This window comes from Oreochromis niloticus, linkage group LG4 (assembly GCF_001858045.2).
Source record: "Oreochromis niloticus isolate F11D_XX linkage group LG4, O_niloticus_UMD_NMBU, whole genome shotgun sequence".
Lineage (NCBI taxonomy): Eukaryota > Metazoa > Chordata > Actinopteri > Cichliformes > Cichlidae > Oreochromis > Oreochromis niloticus.
Genome location: NC_031969.2, coordinates 27573067 through 27588127, shown reverse-complemented (window position 1 = coordinate 27588127; position 15061 = coordinate 27573067). Strand labels below are relative to the sequence as shown.

At 40.5% G+C, this 15061-nt stretch overlaps 1 protein-coding gene across 2 annotated transcripts in view; it reads right to left on the bottom strand.

The window, feature by feature from the left end:
- Nucleotides 1-5576: 5576 nt before the first annotated feature.
- lasp1 (LIM and SH3 protein 1) overlaps nt 5577-15061 on the bottom strand; it is a 30929-nt gene continuing 21444 nt past the window's right edge. Inside the window, exons 4-7 of one of the 2 annotated variants that reach the window (XM_019357694.2) lie at nt 14321-14428; nt 10953-11031; nt 9231-9328; nt 5577-9034 (exon numbers count right to left, since the gene is read on the bottom strand). In XM_019357694.2, coding sequence (XP_019213239.1) covers nt 8861-9034; nt 9231-9328; nt 10953-11031; nt 14321-14428 — 459 coding nt within the window. In that variant the 3' untranslated portion in view covers nt 5577-8860. The remainder of the gene's footprint in view (nt 9035-9230; nt 9329-10952; nt 11032-14320; nt 14429-15061) is intronic. The other variant, XM_003442007.5, reaches the window with a different exon arrangement.

The following is a 15061-nucleotide window of genomic DNA, read 5'->3' as shown; positions in this document are numbered from 1 at the left end:
AGGTTAAATGTTTTGAGTAACGGATGAACCAGGTTAGCCAGGTTACCATGTATCTACGCTTTGTGCTAATCTAGCTAATTAGCTTACATTCGTATAACTTTAAGGCGATATTACAACATGTTTACAGGACTCATTAAATAAATTGTTAGGGTAAGACATGCACTGTTACGCAGAAGCTGACCTGGTAAATGGTAAATGGACTGATTCTTATATAGCGCTTTTCTACTCTCCCGGAGTACTCAAAGCGCTCTATACAACATGCCTCATTCACCCAATCACACCCACTTGTACAAGCACTTCTAAACACAGTGCAAACTAACCTGCATTCACACACATTCGTACTCCGATGAACGCATCTGTGACCTTGGAGAGAGATGCAAATGTTCAAGAGTCCTGATTGAGAAATAAGACAGAGGAGCTTTCATCTGTTGATAAAACAGAAAATTATAAATAAATCCTGTTTTGTGTAACAATACACTTTGGTTTGAGTAGCGACTAAAATATGACTTGGAAAAACTTCACGTGTTACTACGTCAGTATTTTCTTTACCCACCCACCTCCTGTAACCTGTTCTTCCATATATGCATCTGGATTGTTCTGATCTACTTACAGATAAGCTGCTCTCAGGTCAGGCCCCACAGCCTACTATAGGTCAACAGCGCCATCTGCAGGAGAGCATCTGGCACAAAAATCCACAACAGCTACAGAGCGTGGGGCGGGTTTGGCAGGAAATGTGGTGCATGGAATATGGTACTGTTAGTCATCATTCAGGTCATACCCATTCTTTTTAGAGAAGAATGAATATTTTTCCAACATGCACAAGGGTTAAAAATATATATCCTGCTCAAATGTTTTCTCAGCAGCTGAGATATGGGTGTGATGTGCAGATATGTAGAAGCAATCAAAGTTTACAGCATCACATTACTTCACAGAACACTCGAGTGGAATTTGTGTGGGTGAAATATGCCTTTTATTTAGAGAAATAACCATATCAGACTGAAAAAATACAAAATTGTGAAGTATATTGTCTAGGAAATTTCAAAATAAAAGCATAATGTACAATTAGGTCTATTTTATTTTTTGTAATTTTGCCTTTGGATACCTCCCACGGTGGATTTTAAATCTATCAACATGTACTTGAAGAGCAGTCTTTCAGGTTTAATTCAATGAGTTTGATAGAAGTTTTGTATTAATTAAAAATTATAGAGAGCTTTGTACATACCCCCCCATTTTCAGAGGGATGAAACATGTTCTCTCTATATTCAGTCGTGTCTCGAGTGACCAGAAAGCGTACGCTGCTGTGTTCATGAGCCACACACTGCTCTTCAATCTGGTACCTGCTTGGATTAAGGAATTCTTTTTCAGAACTCTGTGGGCTCATTTAAAGGTTTTCTGCTAAAGTTTAACCTGACCTTATTGTTCTGGACTTTAACCAGTGGTTTGCAGCATGTTTTAAAGCCTCTGCACTTAGATTCAGCTCTTGTTTGGAGACCTTTTTAATATTGAATTGTGGAGGACAACAGTTCTTCTTATTTTTCCCCCCCAGGATTATTCTTTACTGTAATTTCCAGCTGTGGTTACATCAATATGGCAACACAATCCACTTTTAGTGGTCTGGTGCAACCTCAGCCCTGCTTTTGCTTATTAACCACTCAAGCAATATAAATTTCAATAAAAGTATCTGCGGACAACAACAAATAGTGATTTGGTCTGTCACTCCAAGAGCAAATGTATTAAACTTAATACACCTAAGAATAAGCAGGAAAGCCTCCATCTATTTGAGAAGCTCGAACCATGACATGTTTGTCATCTTCTTAAAAACTGACCGTGATAGTTGTTAGTGCCCAAAAAGGCTGAATTCAGCTTTGCTTTCCAACAAGCGAAAGAGAAGGCAGCTGGGTTTACTGGAATCATCTTTATTTGACATTTCACGATTATCAGAAAATTGTGTGTGCATCAGTGAACATTATTTAAATATAACAGATAATATGAAACTCAGAAATACACAAACAACATCTCTTTGTGGATGTCATCTGTGGCCAAAAATAATAAGGACAAAAACAGAAAAAGACCAATGTAGTTGCAAAGCTTCAGGCCATTAAAGCAACTGATATAGTGCAACAAATACCTTTCCATTCCTCTTAATTTAGTGGACAATGATGATTACTGTGAGAAGGAAAGTATAGTAACATCACAAGTCTGAGGCTCTCCAACTGATTGCTGAAACACAAACCTGTGCAAAAACAGCTGATAAAACATCTGGATAATACTGTCAAACTGAACACTTCAAATCAAACCCATCCTTAAAAAATAAATAAATAAATAAATAATCTCACAGCGTAAAAAAAAAGGCAAATTCTACACCTCTATGAATGCCATCCTGGATCCTTATGTGCAGGTAACATCGCTACTCCTCTAAACAGTAATACTGACACAGAAGTACCACAGAAAATGATGATGAGGGTTAAAATTTCTGTTTGGGCATCCTGGTCAGATCTGACTGATCCAAAGAAGGAAGGAGGGGAATGATTGCAGTGTGCAAAACAGTTTGGCTTCCACTTCTTCTCCATTTGTTTTTCCTCTCTTGCCTGGATCGCTCCTTTCATCCCCACATGAAAGCGCCAAAGGGAACCATCATGGCCTGGCCGTGGCTCTACTCCCTGAAACAAGCATTAACAGGTCTGTCGCTGGTAACTTAGTAACACTGATCATCCCAAAATCGATACATCAACCGGAACACCGGCCTTTCTCGGGTATATGCACTCATTTTCCACCACAGAAGGATTTAATTTAATAATGCCTGCAAATACAACACTCACCTCTGTTTGTGGTGTAAACCGGGGATGCAGGAGAGGAAAAACAAACATCCTCCGTTAGGCTCCAGCACCGCCTGACCAGGACGCATCTTTATCACAGCATGTAGATGATGTAGGAGAGGAAGACGAGGCCCATAACGGCGAAAAACATCAACACCAATATGTCCACCATGATGGGAGCTCGGTCGGAGACGGACTGTGCGGATGTGAGGAGAACACGCAGCACAAACAGCGACCTTACCACCGGGGTAGAAGATCGGCGAAGATCGGAACAGATCGGAGGAACTCGGAGAGCTCCACACGCCCCGCCCTACACAGAAAGCGAAGGTGCAAGGGGAAAAGAAAGCACATGTGATTTTCTAACCCCGAGTTTTGGCTTTCAGGCACGTTTGCCCAAGAAAGGCGTTTGGCCTCCATGGATCACTTCCCCCTTCGTAACAACTGTTATCACGTCCCGCAAAATCTTTACTTTTTGACCAAAAGGACAGTTTGTAACTTTAATCAATAATAAGTCAATACCAAAGTCTAATGAGAGAACATACGAAGAGTAGGAGGAGTCTATGAGTGTAAATAACTGGGGCCAACCATCCAAAGCAACGGACAGTCGCAAGAGAGGTGAAGCAGAGAGTGTAGCCAGAGGGTGGAGACAAGTGTCAGGGGTGATTTCTGACAGGGCTAGCAGGCGATGTTGGTGACCTGTTATGATGAATGGTTTTGGAGATGGAAGCTGAGCTGGAGATGGCAGAGTTGAAGATGTTGAGATTTTCATTGGGATGGCAAAGATTGAAATTAGAACATCAGAGGGACAGCTCAGGGTGGGCGGTTTGGAGAGAAAGAGGAAAAGCTGAGATGTTTTGGACATGTGCAGAGGAGAGATAGTGGATATACTGCTCAAAGGATGTTGAATATGGAGCTGGCAGGCAGGAGGAAACGAGGAAGACCACAGAGAACATTCATGGTTGTATTGAAGGAGGACATGCAAAGGGCTGGTGTGACAGAAGTAGAGAACCTTCCACAAGTTGAATTAGCTTGATGGGTTCTTCTTATTTCTCACAAGATCAACAACAACATCAATAACAGTGAATCAAGATGTTCCACATACCACAACTGAATCAGTAATTCTCCCTGATAACTAAATAGTTTTAACCTTTTTCCTGCTTTATAAGTAAACTGGCTTCAATCAAACTGTGTTCAGATCTTGTTGCCTAATGGAGCAGTAACCGTCCTCATTGAAGATCCCCTTTAATCTGCACAAATCTCCCATTTACCACCACATTTTCCCCCGTTATGACCTCTTTCAAGCATAAAACTCTCCCCAGCATCTTTTCAGTTGTCTCACCTCTCACAAGTAGGTTCAGAATTTTCCTTTTTGAGGTCTTTTGTTTTTTAAGCACTTGAAATAAAGGCAAATGGACTTCTTTCTGCTTCGTGAAGACATTTTACTTCTCATCCAAGTGGCTTCTTTAGTTCTAGAAACTAATTGAGATTTTACCCCTTGAGGGATTGTCTCCATTGAAGAGATCCTGAGAGTCACCATCTTTGTCATTGTGGGTCACATGAGCCCAGGTGTGAATCAAGGTAGGTCATTACTGTCACAGAGGCCAAGGTGTGAATCCCTTTGGAGACATTGTCCTACCGTGTCATGTTGGAAATTATTAAGGTCACATGGGTTATGGTGTGAGTGGGGATTGAATCACCTGGAAAGGGATCTCCAGACTGTGTTATAGGTGACTGATGACTGGTGCTCTAGGACACCAGCAGTCTAATAGCGGTCATTCAGTGTGGACATAAATAGCCTCCTTTATTCCTGTGTCCTCTCTGCTTTGAAGATGTATAACTGCGTCGTGTGACGTGTCACATGTGGTTCTTTGGTCTCGCCCGTGTAAAAGTCCAAATGCTCCTCAACGCACTGCACAATGCTTTGAGTTTCTCTGACAGATCTGCCAAATGAGGGACAACAATATTAATCCATTTCTCCCTGGACATCTCCACTGATTTAGTGTAGACACAGTTTGGTTTTAGATATGGAAACGTTCCTGATTCACTTCTTCAATGCTGAAAATGGTGCTTTGCAGTCCATATTTAATAAAGCTAGCAGTTCAGGACTTGCCAGATTCTCAAGGTCTTAAATTAGAGACTCTGAAGAGCCTGTGTTATCAGTTATGCACCAGTGTTTCCCACTTCTTTTGAATTCTGGTTAGAGCCAGTTTTCCCTCTTCTGCAAGGGGAGTAGTAAACATTGTTGTATGAAATACTGTTTCTTCTTGTCCCATGTGGAATAGCTTGAATTTATTAGCAAAAGCACACTAATGAAGGTCCTTTAATGAACCATTTTGAGACTTAGAACCAAACCCCCAAAAGACTAGCTAAACATATTACTTCATTAATCAGCACAACGGTTTTTAGGTATGACAACATAACATGAAAAAGTTTTCCTATTTAGCAATTGTCCTTTTTGCAATATAAATTTGTATAAGGGACATAATGTAACATTTGCTGATTAAGGGCCTTGCACACCTGTGTAGATATTCCTCTAAAAATCATTAATAAAACATTATTTACCTAATATTTCCAAATAGCAAAAACAAATCTAGATTTCTTTCAGACTCAAGTGAATTCAGGGTTGCTCGATTTCAGCCTCATGTTCATTTATAGAGGTTTAAATTCCCCTAAATTCCCATGGAACCCCCTGTAAATTATTTTTACATTTGCAGTGCTATTCTTGTGGCCAAGTGAAGACACTGTATAGACAGAGCAGTCTTGAGAAAAAAAATGACATTTTATTGAATCTGCAGAATCATAAGTACAATTTGAAGTGCTGTATCAGGGCAACAGGAGATGATATCAGGTCCTTAATCTGAGGATGTATTCAGAGTGTTGAATACATGTGTGTCAATATGCATATGGTATATTTATTTTTTTCTTTAAAAAAATAACAAAATTATATCAAAAACAATTTAAGATGGAATGCACAAAAACTGGTCTGAATGCTAAACCTGCAATTGTGGATTATATGATTTCACTCTGCAAAGTCTACAGTATATAACCAGTATCATAGAAGCAAGGGATGATTCATCAGAAGAGCAGGAGCCTACGATGAAGGCTGGAGGAAAGAGGGACTGCAGCAGGAGGTTGGACAGCATTAGAAGACAGAAACTGAATGGAAGCAGGGTTATGATATGAAGTTAGGGTTCAGTAGTGATGCCAGAGCAGAGGAGCGGTATTTGGCGCAAAGAGGTTAACTCCGGACTAAAATCCAGGTCAGACAAACAACTTGCCGCCTCTCACAGACTGGGAAATCGAGAGGATCGCCACCCTCAGTCGCCCCCTCTCCCCCAGCCTCGCAAGCTTACATCTTCGCACACTTAGATTTGACAGTGCCTTAACAAATCCATCCTGAGCCACACTTAAACAACACTGGCTGTCTTTGGCCATTCCCCCCCTCCCTCCCTCATTTCATCCACACCACCACCTGACAACAATCAACACACTTGAGATAAAAGAGTTTGGACTGGACGCAATCTGGAATCTACCAGTGTGAGTAGTTTTGTTAATAATTAAATTTGAGCAAATGCACCATCAGCCAGGAACAACAATCATTTCCCCTCAAAGCCAAACCACAAAATTCCTCAATTTACCCCAGAGATACACACAACCGTGAGCTCTAAACCAGCTTTCCGATCTAGCGTCTGTTTTGCAAATATCCTGTTGTCGAATAGAGATTAATGCAAAATGCAGGAAAGATGCTGTACAGTGTGTTCATTCGTTCTCATTTATTAGAAGATTAGAAGAGTCTTTTTTCTAATTCAGTGACTTTTTTTTTTTCGTGACATTAGAGAGTTTGATTGTTCAACACCAACTGACAACGTGCATCAACCGTGAGTCAGCTTTTAAAAAAATCACAGAACTTCTCCACATTCACAAAAATATTGAAACGCTTTTATCTGCAGGCAAGCCACTTCCCAGAGCACCGTGACCTGTAAAAACAATTCCCCCTAACTTACATTTATGATACATATACAATTGTACAATGTCATCTAGCTACATAGTGAGAGCCTTGTTTCACTTAATGAAGCCAAAATCCCCTCCCTCCCCGCTCCCCAGCTCCACTGTAAGGATGCCCCCACCCTGATCGCTCATGTCTGTGACAGTCACAGTGCATCACAGGAGAATGAAACTGCAAGAAAAGGGGAAAGGTGCATAAGGTCAGGGGCCTGTGACATTATTTACACCATGGAGGAATGGCAACAATAATGACAATTTCACGTGTTATGGCTTTAACAGAAATACTGTGTCGAAGCCTTTCTGTGGAAGAGCCAGCAACGTAAATGCTTCATTTTACGCTCAAGAACCAGCAGTTTCAACATTTAGCTGCCAGCGAACGGGGGCTGGCTTGTAGTTGGGATTGGCCTGCCACATGTGCCGCCCTTTAAAATGAACGGAGCATACAATAAAATCTAACTTTCAGGTGTATTTTAAGTGATTTTTTCTAAATTCTCCCTTTCTTTGAAGCTGCAGAACAATGAAACGGGCGCTGTCCTGAAACTCCAAGTTAATTATCCCATGACTGATCTAATACTGTGACTACAAGAGTCTCCATAAATACTCCTTTTCTGTCTTGCAAACTGAGTTGCTGGTTTATTTATTAAATACACAGATCTGGTTTTTTTTCTCAAAACAAACATCTAATAACATCAAGGACAGTTCAGGAAGAAAAGAACGAGAAAAATGACAACATCTACCACAGCCATAAATTCAAAAATGTCTCACATTAAATGAAAAAAAAAAAAAAAAAAAGACTGGAATGTACTCTTTCAAAAACAGTGGAATGAATTTCAAATAAAATGATTCACAATATCGAGTTGTGCTTGGCCTCATCTTTTATAAATGATTTCTGTGATGGTGATTCCTTTTTTTTTTTTTTTTAGCAAAGGGGAAGAGCCATTTTCCCCCCAAAACAGCTTAATCTTGATCACCATATCTTTGTCATTCTCACAGGACTGAAGGCATTTAGGCTGCAAAATCAGGAATAAAGGTGTGTATACTGTACATGCAGGCGTGTGTTCAGTGTAACTGCAAGAGAAAGACTGATGAAGTCCCCTAACGTGTCCCTGATCCCTCCTGTATCCAGGAAGCCTGTGTAAGGCTCTATAGGAGGTGCTCTACAGTTAGGTTATGATTCCAGTTTGACAACAGCACAGTGCTGAACATGAGGGTGCCTACTTGAGCAGACTGGCGAGATGTGTGTCATCTATAAATATATTTAAAAAACCTCTATGTTAAGACTGAAAACTGGCTGACTGATGCAACAGCAACAGCGTTGGAGGTTAAAGGAATGTACTCAAGTGAAAAAAAGTCACGCTAAGACAGACTGAGATTCTATACACTGTTTTTCCAGTCTGGCCGAGATCACGCTGCAAAATTAAAGAAAGAAAAAGACAAATAAATGGGCCCATTAAAACGCCACTCAAACACACTTTGAGCTAGTTTCTTCACTGAATTGTGTCTGCAGGTTTACTCACTTCAGGGATATCTTTTTGAAAAAACCAAACATTTTCTTCTGTATTTTTGCATATTTTGGTGGCAGGATTGCTAAGTGGCGTAGCTAGGATGGAGCTGTGTGACACGGCACGGACCCCTGACATACTGCAATGAACTGTGAATTCATCTTTGAGGACTTTCCATTCCCACTTGCAGCTGCATGAGAGTGGAGTCAGGATGGGGACAAAGACAAAGAGGATGACGAACATCCAAACAGAGAGACATCAGCACAGACGGACGAACAGAGAAGCAGGCAGGCAGATAGACAGACAGAAGGACAGACGGCTAGATAGAGGGTGTGTCTGTGGCTGGCGAACAGTGAGAGCAGAGCAGGGATGCAGAAGGGGAAGGGGTTCAGGGTCTCTCAGGGCAGGTTAGGGAACAAGAGTAAAAATAAGAGAAAGCGGCGCTAAGATGAGATGGCACTGGGCTTTTCCTTTCCTACTTTCCCTCCCTTTCTCTATCTCCTCCTTTTTCTCTCCCTCTTTTTCTTCTCCTCTAGCTCAGATGGCCTCCACGTAGTTGGCAGGCAGCATGCCCTGCTGGCCGGTACGCTCCACGCGGCCATACATCCAGCCTTCATCAATCTGCTGCACGTCTACGATCACATCTCCGTCCATAAAGGAAACTTCATCCTCATCGGCGGCAGAGTAGTCATATACTGCCCTGTATCGCTTCTGTCAGCAAAAAAGCAAAACAGAATGAGTCTGGTTAGTTTACAAACGAGTAGCTGCGGTTACAGTCTGCTGAAAATGAGCTAAATCATCTTGGAAAGAATGTGTTTTGCGTTTTTGTTATTAAATTACAACAAATCTTCTGATTCTTGTTAGGTTTTGGAATCGGTGAATTTAATTAGGAGAGTGAAGGACATACCCCAGCACTGGGAGGCGGGGCAGCGGCTGCCTGGCGCACTGGTTCAGGAGCAGGATCATAGTGGTAGTTCTGAGGGGCTGCAGGCTGCTGGTAACCACCTGGTGAAGGAGTAGAGGGATAATGAAGGAGTTAGAATGATAAGTAGTACTACTTATGATTGGTGCTTTAACCTACATATAAAGTCATTTATAACCCAGGCTGTACACATATGCTGCTCTGTGATATTTTTAATCACAAAAACTAGCATTAGCTTCTGCTACCTTGCAAATTTTTACGAGTACCATTGCTGTGGCAAGGATGAAGGAGGGTGGGACTACTTAATACACAAAATATTTTAATTATTATACAAGCTCAAGATGTTTGTATACTTCTTTTACATTTTAACTACAAAAATAAGTTAATAAAGGATGTGAAAACCAAAAACAGAGCAGTCTTAATCCATCCATCCATCCATCCATTCGCTTCCGCTTATCCTTTCCAGGGTCGCGGGAGGCGCTGGAGCCTATCCCAGCTGTCATAGGGCGAGAGGCGGGGTACACCCTGGACAGGTCGCCAGTCTGTCGCAGGGCCAACACACAGGGACAGACAACCATTCACGCTCACATTCACTCACACATTCACACCTAGTGACAATTTGGATTATCCAATTAACCTATCCCCTCGAACTTTGTACAATGCCATATTCGCATAAAAATGACAGAACTGTAATTAATTAGATTGGAAAATTAAAAATGTTCTCCTGTATAAAATAAAGGGGTCAGTAATGACCTCACTTGGTCATTTTTGTTGATAAAGGAACTGGAGGGTTTAAAGGCTTTAAAAACATTACACACAGTAGGTTGCACATACATAAAGTACACAACTACACAATTCAGGTACACAACCCATAAATAATTAGATAAATAACTATAAAAACTATTAAATACATGTAGAAATATTGAGGCGCAGGTTAAAAAAAAAAAAAGCACTGAGAAAAAAGTGACTGCTGAACAGTGAGAAAATGTAAAAAAGCTGCACAAAGCCTAAATTCAGGAGTTTGCAAACATTGACTCAGTACAGTCTATAATTAGGCATTCATTTCCATGTATTTTCTATGCATACAAGCTGTGTATTTATTGTTTGTTCGTGCAAAAGCTCGTTCACAGTGAATGTTTAAAAAAAAAAAAAAAAAAACCCTACATGGCAAGCCAAGACACGCATGCAATGGCTCTTGATTCACAACCGTCTAAACAATGCCCTTCTGTGTAAAGGTGTAGAACTGGCACACGAAATACAAATAGGAGGCTGACTAGTCATACCTCTTCACTTACTTCCTAATGCTGAAAGCACTGTTCTGACATAACTGTTTGCATTTATTACTGCAAAGTTTCTGTGTCAGAACTTCAGCAAACAATTGTTTGACTTGAGTAATGAATAAAAACAGATTATGTACAATTATGATTGCAGCTGTGATTGTGAAATAGAATTATGCTTGCAGTAATGTAGTCATTTATGGCTAAGAAGATTAAAAAGCAGAGGAGTGTAGTGAACACCTTGAGCTCTTATAGCCTCTGGGAGGGAGGAACCAAGCACAGACAAGCCAAGAAACCTAAAGAAAAACGTAACGCTTTTTGTTCTCTAGTCTAGTTCAGACTCCAGCTACACAGACATTTATGTGGATTCAGACGGTGCTTTCTTCACTTCTACTTCTCTGCTACATTTACTGCTAATTGCTGGTCATACCTGCACTGGGGTTGCTTGGCAGATGTTGTGGACCCTCTCCTCCAATCTTCTTCTTCTCAAACTCCTCATGGTACTTAATCTGCAATGCACAAACACAAACAGGTCATTCATGAAGATGAGAAATAATGCACCTTCTCTTAGGAGATTCAAATCCTTTTAAGTCTTTTCTAGATTCAAAAAGGACTTGAAGCTATATACAGTTCCTTTTCTATCCACCAGGGGTCTCCCACTTGCTCTCTAGCTTCTCAGTGTCTGTGGAGATAGGTGGGGCACACTGTTTGCAGCAAATGCTCAGGGAAGCAGCTTGATGTTAAGAGGAAATGACATCTCAGGTACCGGAAGCAGTGTAAGAACGTAGGTGTATAGCAACGGCTTGTTGACACATCAGACAGAACAGGTGAAACATACACACAAACACACAAACACACACACACACACACCAAAAAAAAACAAACAAAAAAACCCCCCAAAGAGCAGAGGACTACAGAGAACAAGTCACTCAAATCCCCGAGTCTTACACACTCACTTGGAATGACAGAGCAAGATTCAAAAGGAACTACTGAGAGGAAAAGGAGAAGGGTGGGGTTGTATGACTAAGCATATGAAATGGAATCAAGTTCAAATCAAAGTACTACAGTCTCAAGTGTAAGTGAATAGAGAAAAAATAGATTTTATTCATTCTGTAAGCCATACGCTGAGTTATAGCTGAACAAAAACAAAAAAGCAGCACAAGTAGATGTTTAGGCAGACTTCATGACCATTTCTCCAGCCAGTGCGACAAAGGCTGTGTTCAGTGTTGCAAAATCAAACAGGCAGCACTGATGAAACAGAAACTGAGTGACTGCTCTATATAACCCGTCTCCTTATTACCAGACTGATAACAGACTTACTCAACAGTTCCTCGGTCAAGATTTACAACCCTGTATTCTGTTCCCGCTTATGCCCCGGCTCAAAGAGCCCACTGTGCTGCTGGCGTCAGTGAGGAGTGTATTCACCGACTGGATGGGATGACGGAGTGTTTGTGCAAGGACAGTGAAGCGAGTGACTGGGGGAACACAGTGGCTATTCTCAAGTGCAATATGCTAAGTGAGAGTGTGTGAGAGAGATTATTTTAGTTTGTTTTGAAGAAGCAGGTTGAACAGATGGTGTGTTTGTGTGTGGATTTACAGGACTTGCCCTAGCTGCTGCTGAACTACCCCCGACCATCCCCCCCGATTCCTCTCAATCTTTGCTGGTGGCAGGAGAAGGGTGGACCAAGAGATGTGGCAAAGAGAAGGGCAAAACAGAGAGATGAGACTAGAAGAGGGTTTATAGCTCTTTGTTTCTCAGTGTCCAGAGAAGAGAAATAAAAGACACTATAAAAAAAAAAAAAGACTAATGCTCATCTGCAGTGGCTCCTTTATGATTGGCTGTGAATGACAAATTGATTGCAAGCAGATGTCTCGTTTATCAGCTTCAACTAAAACCACTTCACGATGCGCCTAAATCTATCCTTCCACAGTGAAATTGTGGCTTGTGTGTGTGCCCATAAACGCATATAATATATGTGTTTGTTTTCCTGCTTTGCAGACTTCCTTAATCTCCAACATGCAAGATCTTCATCACACGAAAACAGTAATTATCCATCACCCTCCACACCAATTATGCCATTAGCAAGGCCAGTACAGAGCTTGGTATGTATGAAGAGGTGCGTTTGTTTTGAGACCGTTTCACATAGAAATAAAGGTCTTTACAGCTGACTTAAGCAGATTGGGGGACACAAGGTGAACAATATAAACATTTCTACATTCCTGTTGTGTATTTACAGAGAAATGGCAAATCAATAACAAGGGCAGAAGGCAAGTGAAGGCAACTGGACCCAATTAAAAGTGATTGGGAGAGAACTCCTTTACCATGTATAAGGAGCAATGAGAGCAAGTAAGAGGACAAAAGGATGCTTAAAAGCAACAATATGCAAAAAATTGTAGAATTTAAGATCTTAATCTGGGGGAATTCTCTGAGGCATGAGCTGGAGGAGGTGAGACCAATTAGGTAATGTAGCAGAAAATTATGACAAAAATAAGCCACGTTATTCTGGTGGCTTCTAAAGAAAAGAATCCTTACTTGCTAATAAAATACAAAGCTTTTCTTTGAAGCATAATGACTAAGCTTTTAAGGAAATCAAGTTTTTTTAGTTTAAAATTAAAAAAAAAAAAAACAACTTTAGTTTTTCATATTTTCTGCCACTTATTTTCTCCACTCTGCTTCATCTCCAGCACTCGCTAAAGGTCATGTAATATGTGTTTAAGGTCACGTCATTATGCGCTGAGATTATTTCTAAAACTGTATCAAAACACTCATCTGAACAGAGATTGTAAAAATGCTAATAAAATGAAAATGTATTGTTGTGATTACAGCCTGGCGTGGCACAGACAGCTGTCCACTGGGATTTACAACAGTTGTTTTGCAGGTGCCTGTTATCAGGATTGGTGCTGTTGCTCCTTCCTCAATATAAATTGCTACATTTTTAACAAATTATTTGTTTTGCTTTCTTTGTACAATTTTCTAATTTCCCATGCTGCACTCAACAATCATGGCATGCCCAGTTGCCTAGCATTGCTCATCCACTAGTAAGAGACATTTTGATAAGCAGGCTGTCATATCTTAAACCATAGATGACTAGATTAGATCGATAGATGCATATAAAGTGGTCTTTATTTTAGTGAGATAGAAGATGAATAATTATGGGAGTTGTAACTGAAACTGGGAAGAGTGGAGAACCTAGCGAGTTAAGTAACACTGTAGCTTGTCTGAGGAGACTGACTAAGTCATGTGAACTCCAGAGTGGACTAACTGAGTCCGGTGGATTCTCAAGATTCTCAAAAGTCTTTAGACGTCGTGCCCGGTCAAGTGGAAAAGGAGGTAATGCAGAAATATAGATTTTTTTTTTTTTTTTTTTTTAAATCTTATTGGCTGATCTTAAATCTTATGTTGTGGTAGCCATCCACAGTGTTCTCACTCAATAACCGGACCGATTCCAAACATTTTGGTCCCAAATAAAAATTTACACCCAAAAGATTAAAAATGCCACCGCTTTCCTTTAAAGGAGTGAAATCAGTAAATCTTAAAGAACAGAAGAGCCGTTTTCAGAGTACTTCATGTAGACCAATCATCCTCCAGAGAAGAAATCCTCAGTTCAATATTGGCAAAGAGATTATAGTCACACAGGGAAACTAATCAACACAGAGCAGACTGGCTTCATACCAGGCTGTCGGGGTGGGGGGAAAACACAGAAAGAGCTCCAAATATTCAGTCTGCTTTATTATTAAGATTTTGAGAAATAAACAAACAAGTGGAGTGAATGGAGTACTTGTTTTGGTGATACTTACATTGCTGATTTGGTCCTGCGTTTTCTTAATTCTTTGCATCTCTGGTGTGTCTGCGACCACGCTGAAACCCTTCCCTTTATTCTTCTCAAAATCCTCCCTGTAAAGAACCTGCACAACAAAACAGGATCATGTTAGAAATAAAGGCAAGGTCAACACGCAAGGCAAATTACATGTAAAATGAATTATACATTGACATCAACAGTTTCAGTTTAGTGAGTCAACAAGGAAAATCCAGCAAATGCAGTGGAAATGGTTATTTATAGATGCCGTGACCTAGATACTTTCAACAAATCATATTCAACATTTTGAGGATTCATAATAGAGACTTGATATTTTCCTGCACCTCTGAAATTAATTTACAATTCATTTAAAATCGTAAAAAGTAAAAGAAATTTAAAAATCGTGAAATAAAATTCTTGGTTTTGCTAATGCACCGGTGCTGAGTTTTGCTGAACAAAGCTTTGGGTTGATAAAATTCTTTGGAAGGAAGAAAATTCTTTTATTGGCAGCTCGATCACAGCTCGACCACAGCTCAACAACATGAGATGGACTAACATGATAATGTTGACAAGTCGTCTCTGGGAAACTGACATTCGTTTATATTTTGCATCTTCTTCTTTGGGCATTTCCATAAGAAGGCTAGCTGAAATTTAAAGAAATGTACCAGATTCTACTACAATAGCAGCCCAAAGCTACACACCGCCTCTGAGGCTGAAAATTCCCTCCACACCACACATGATT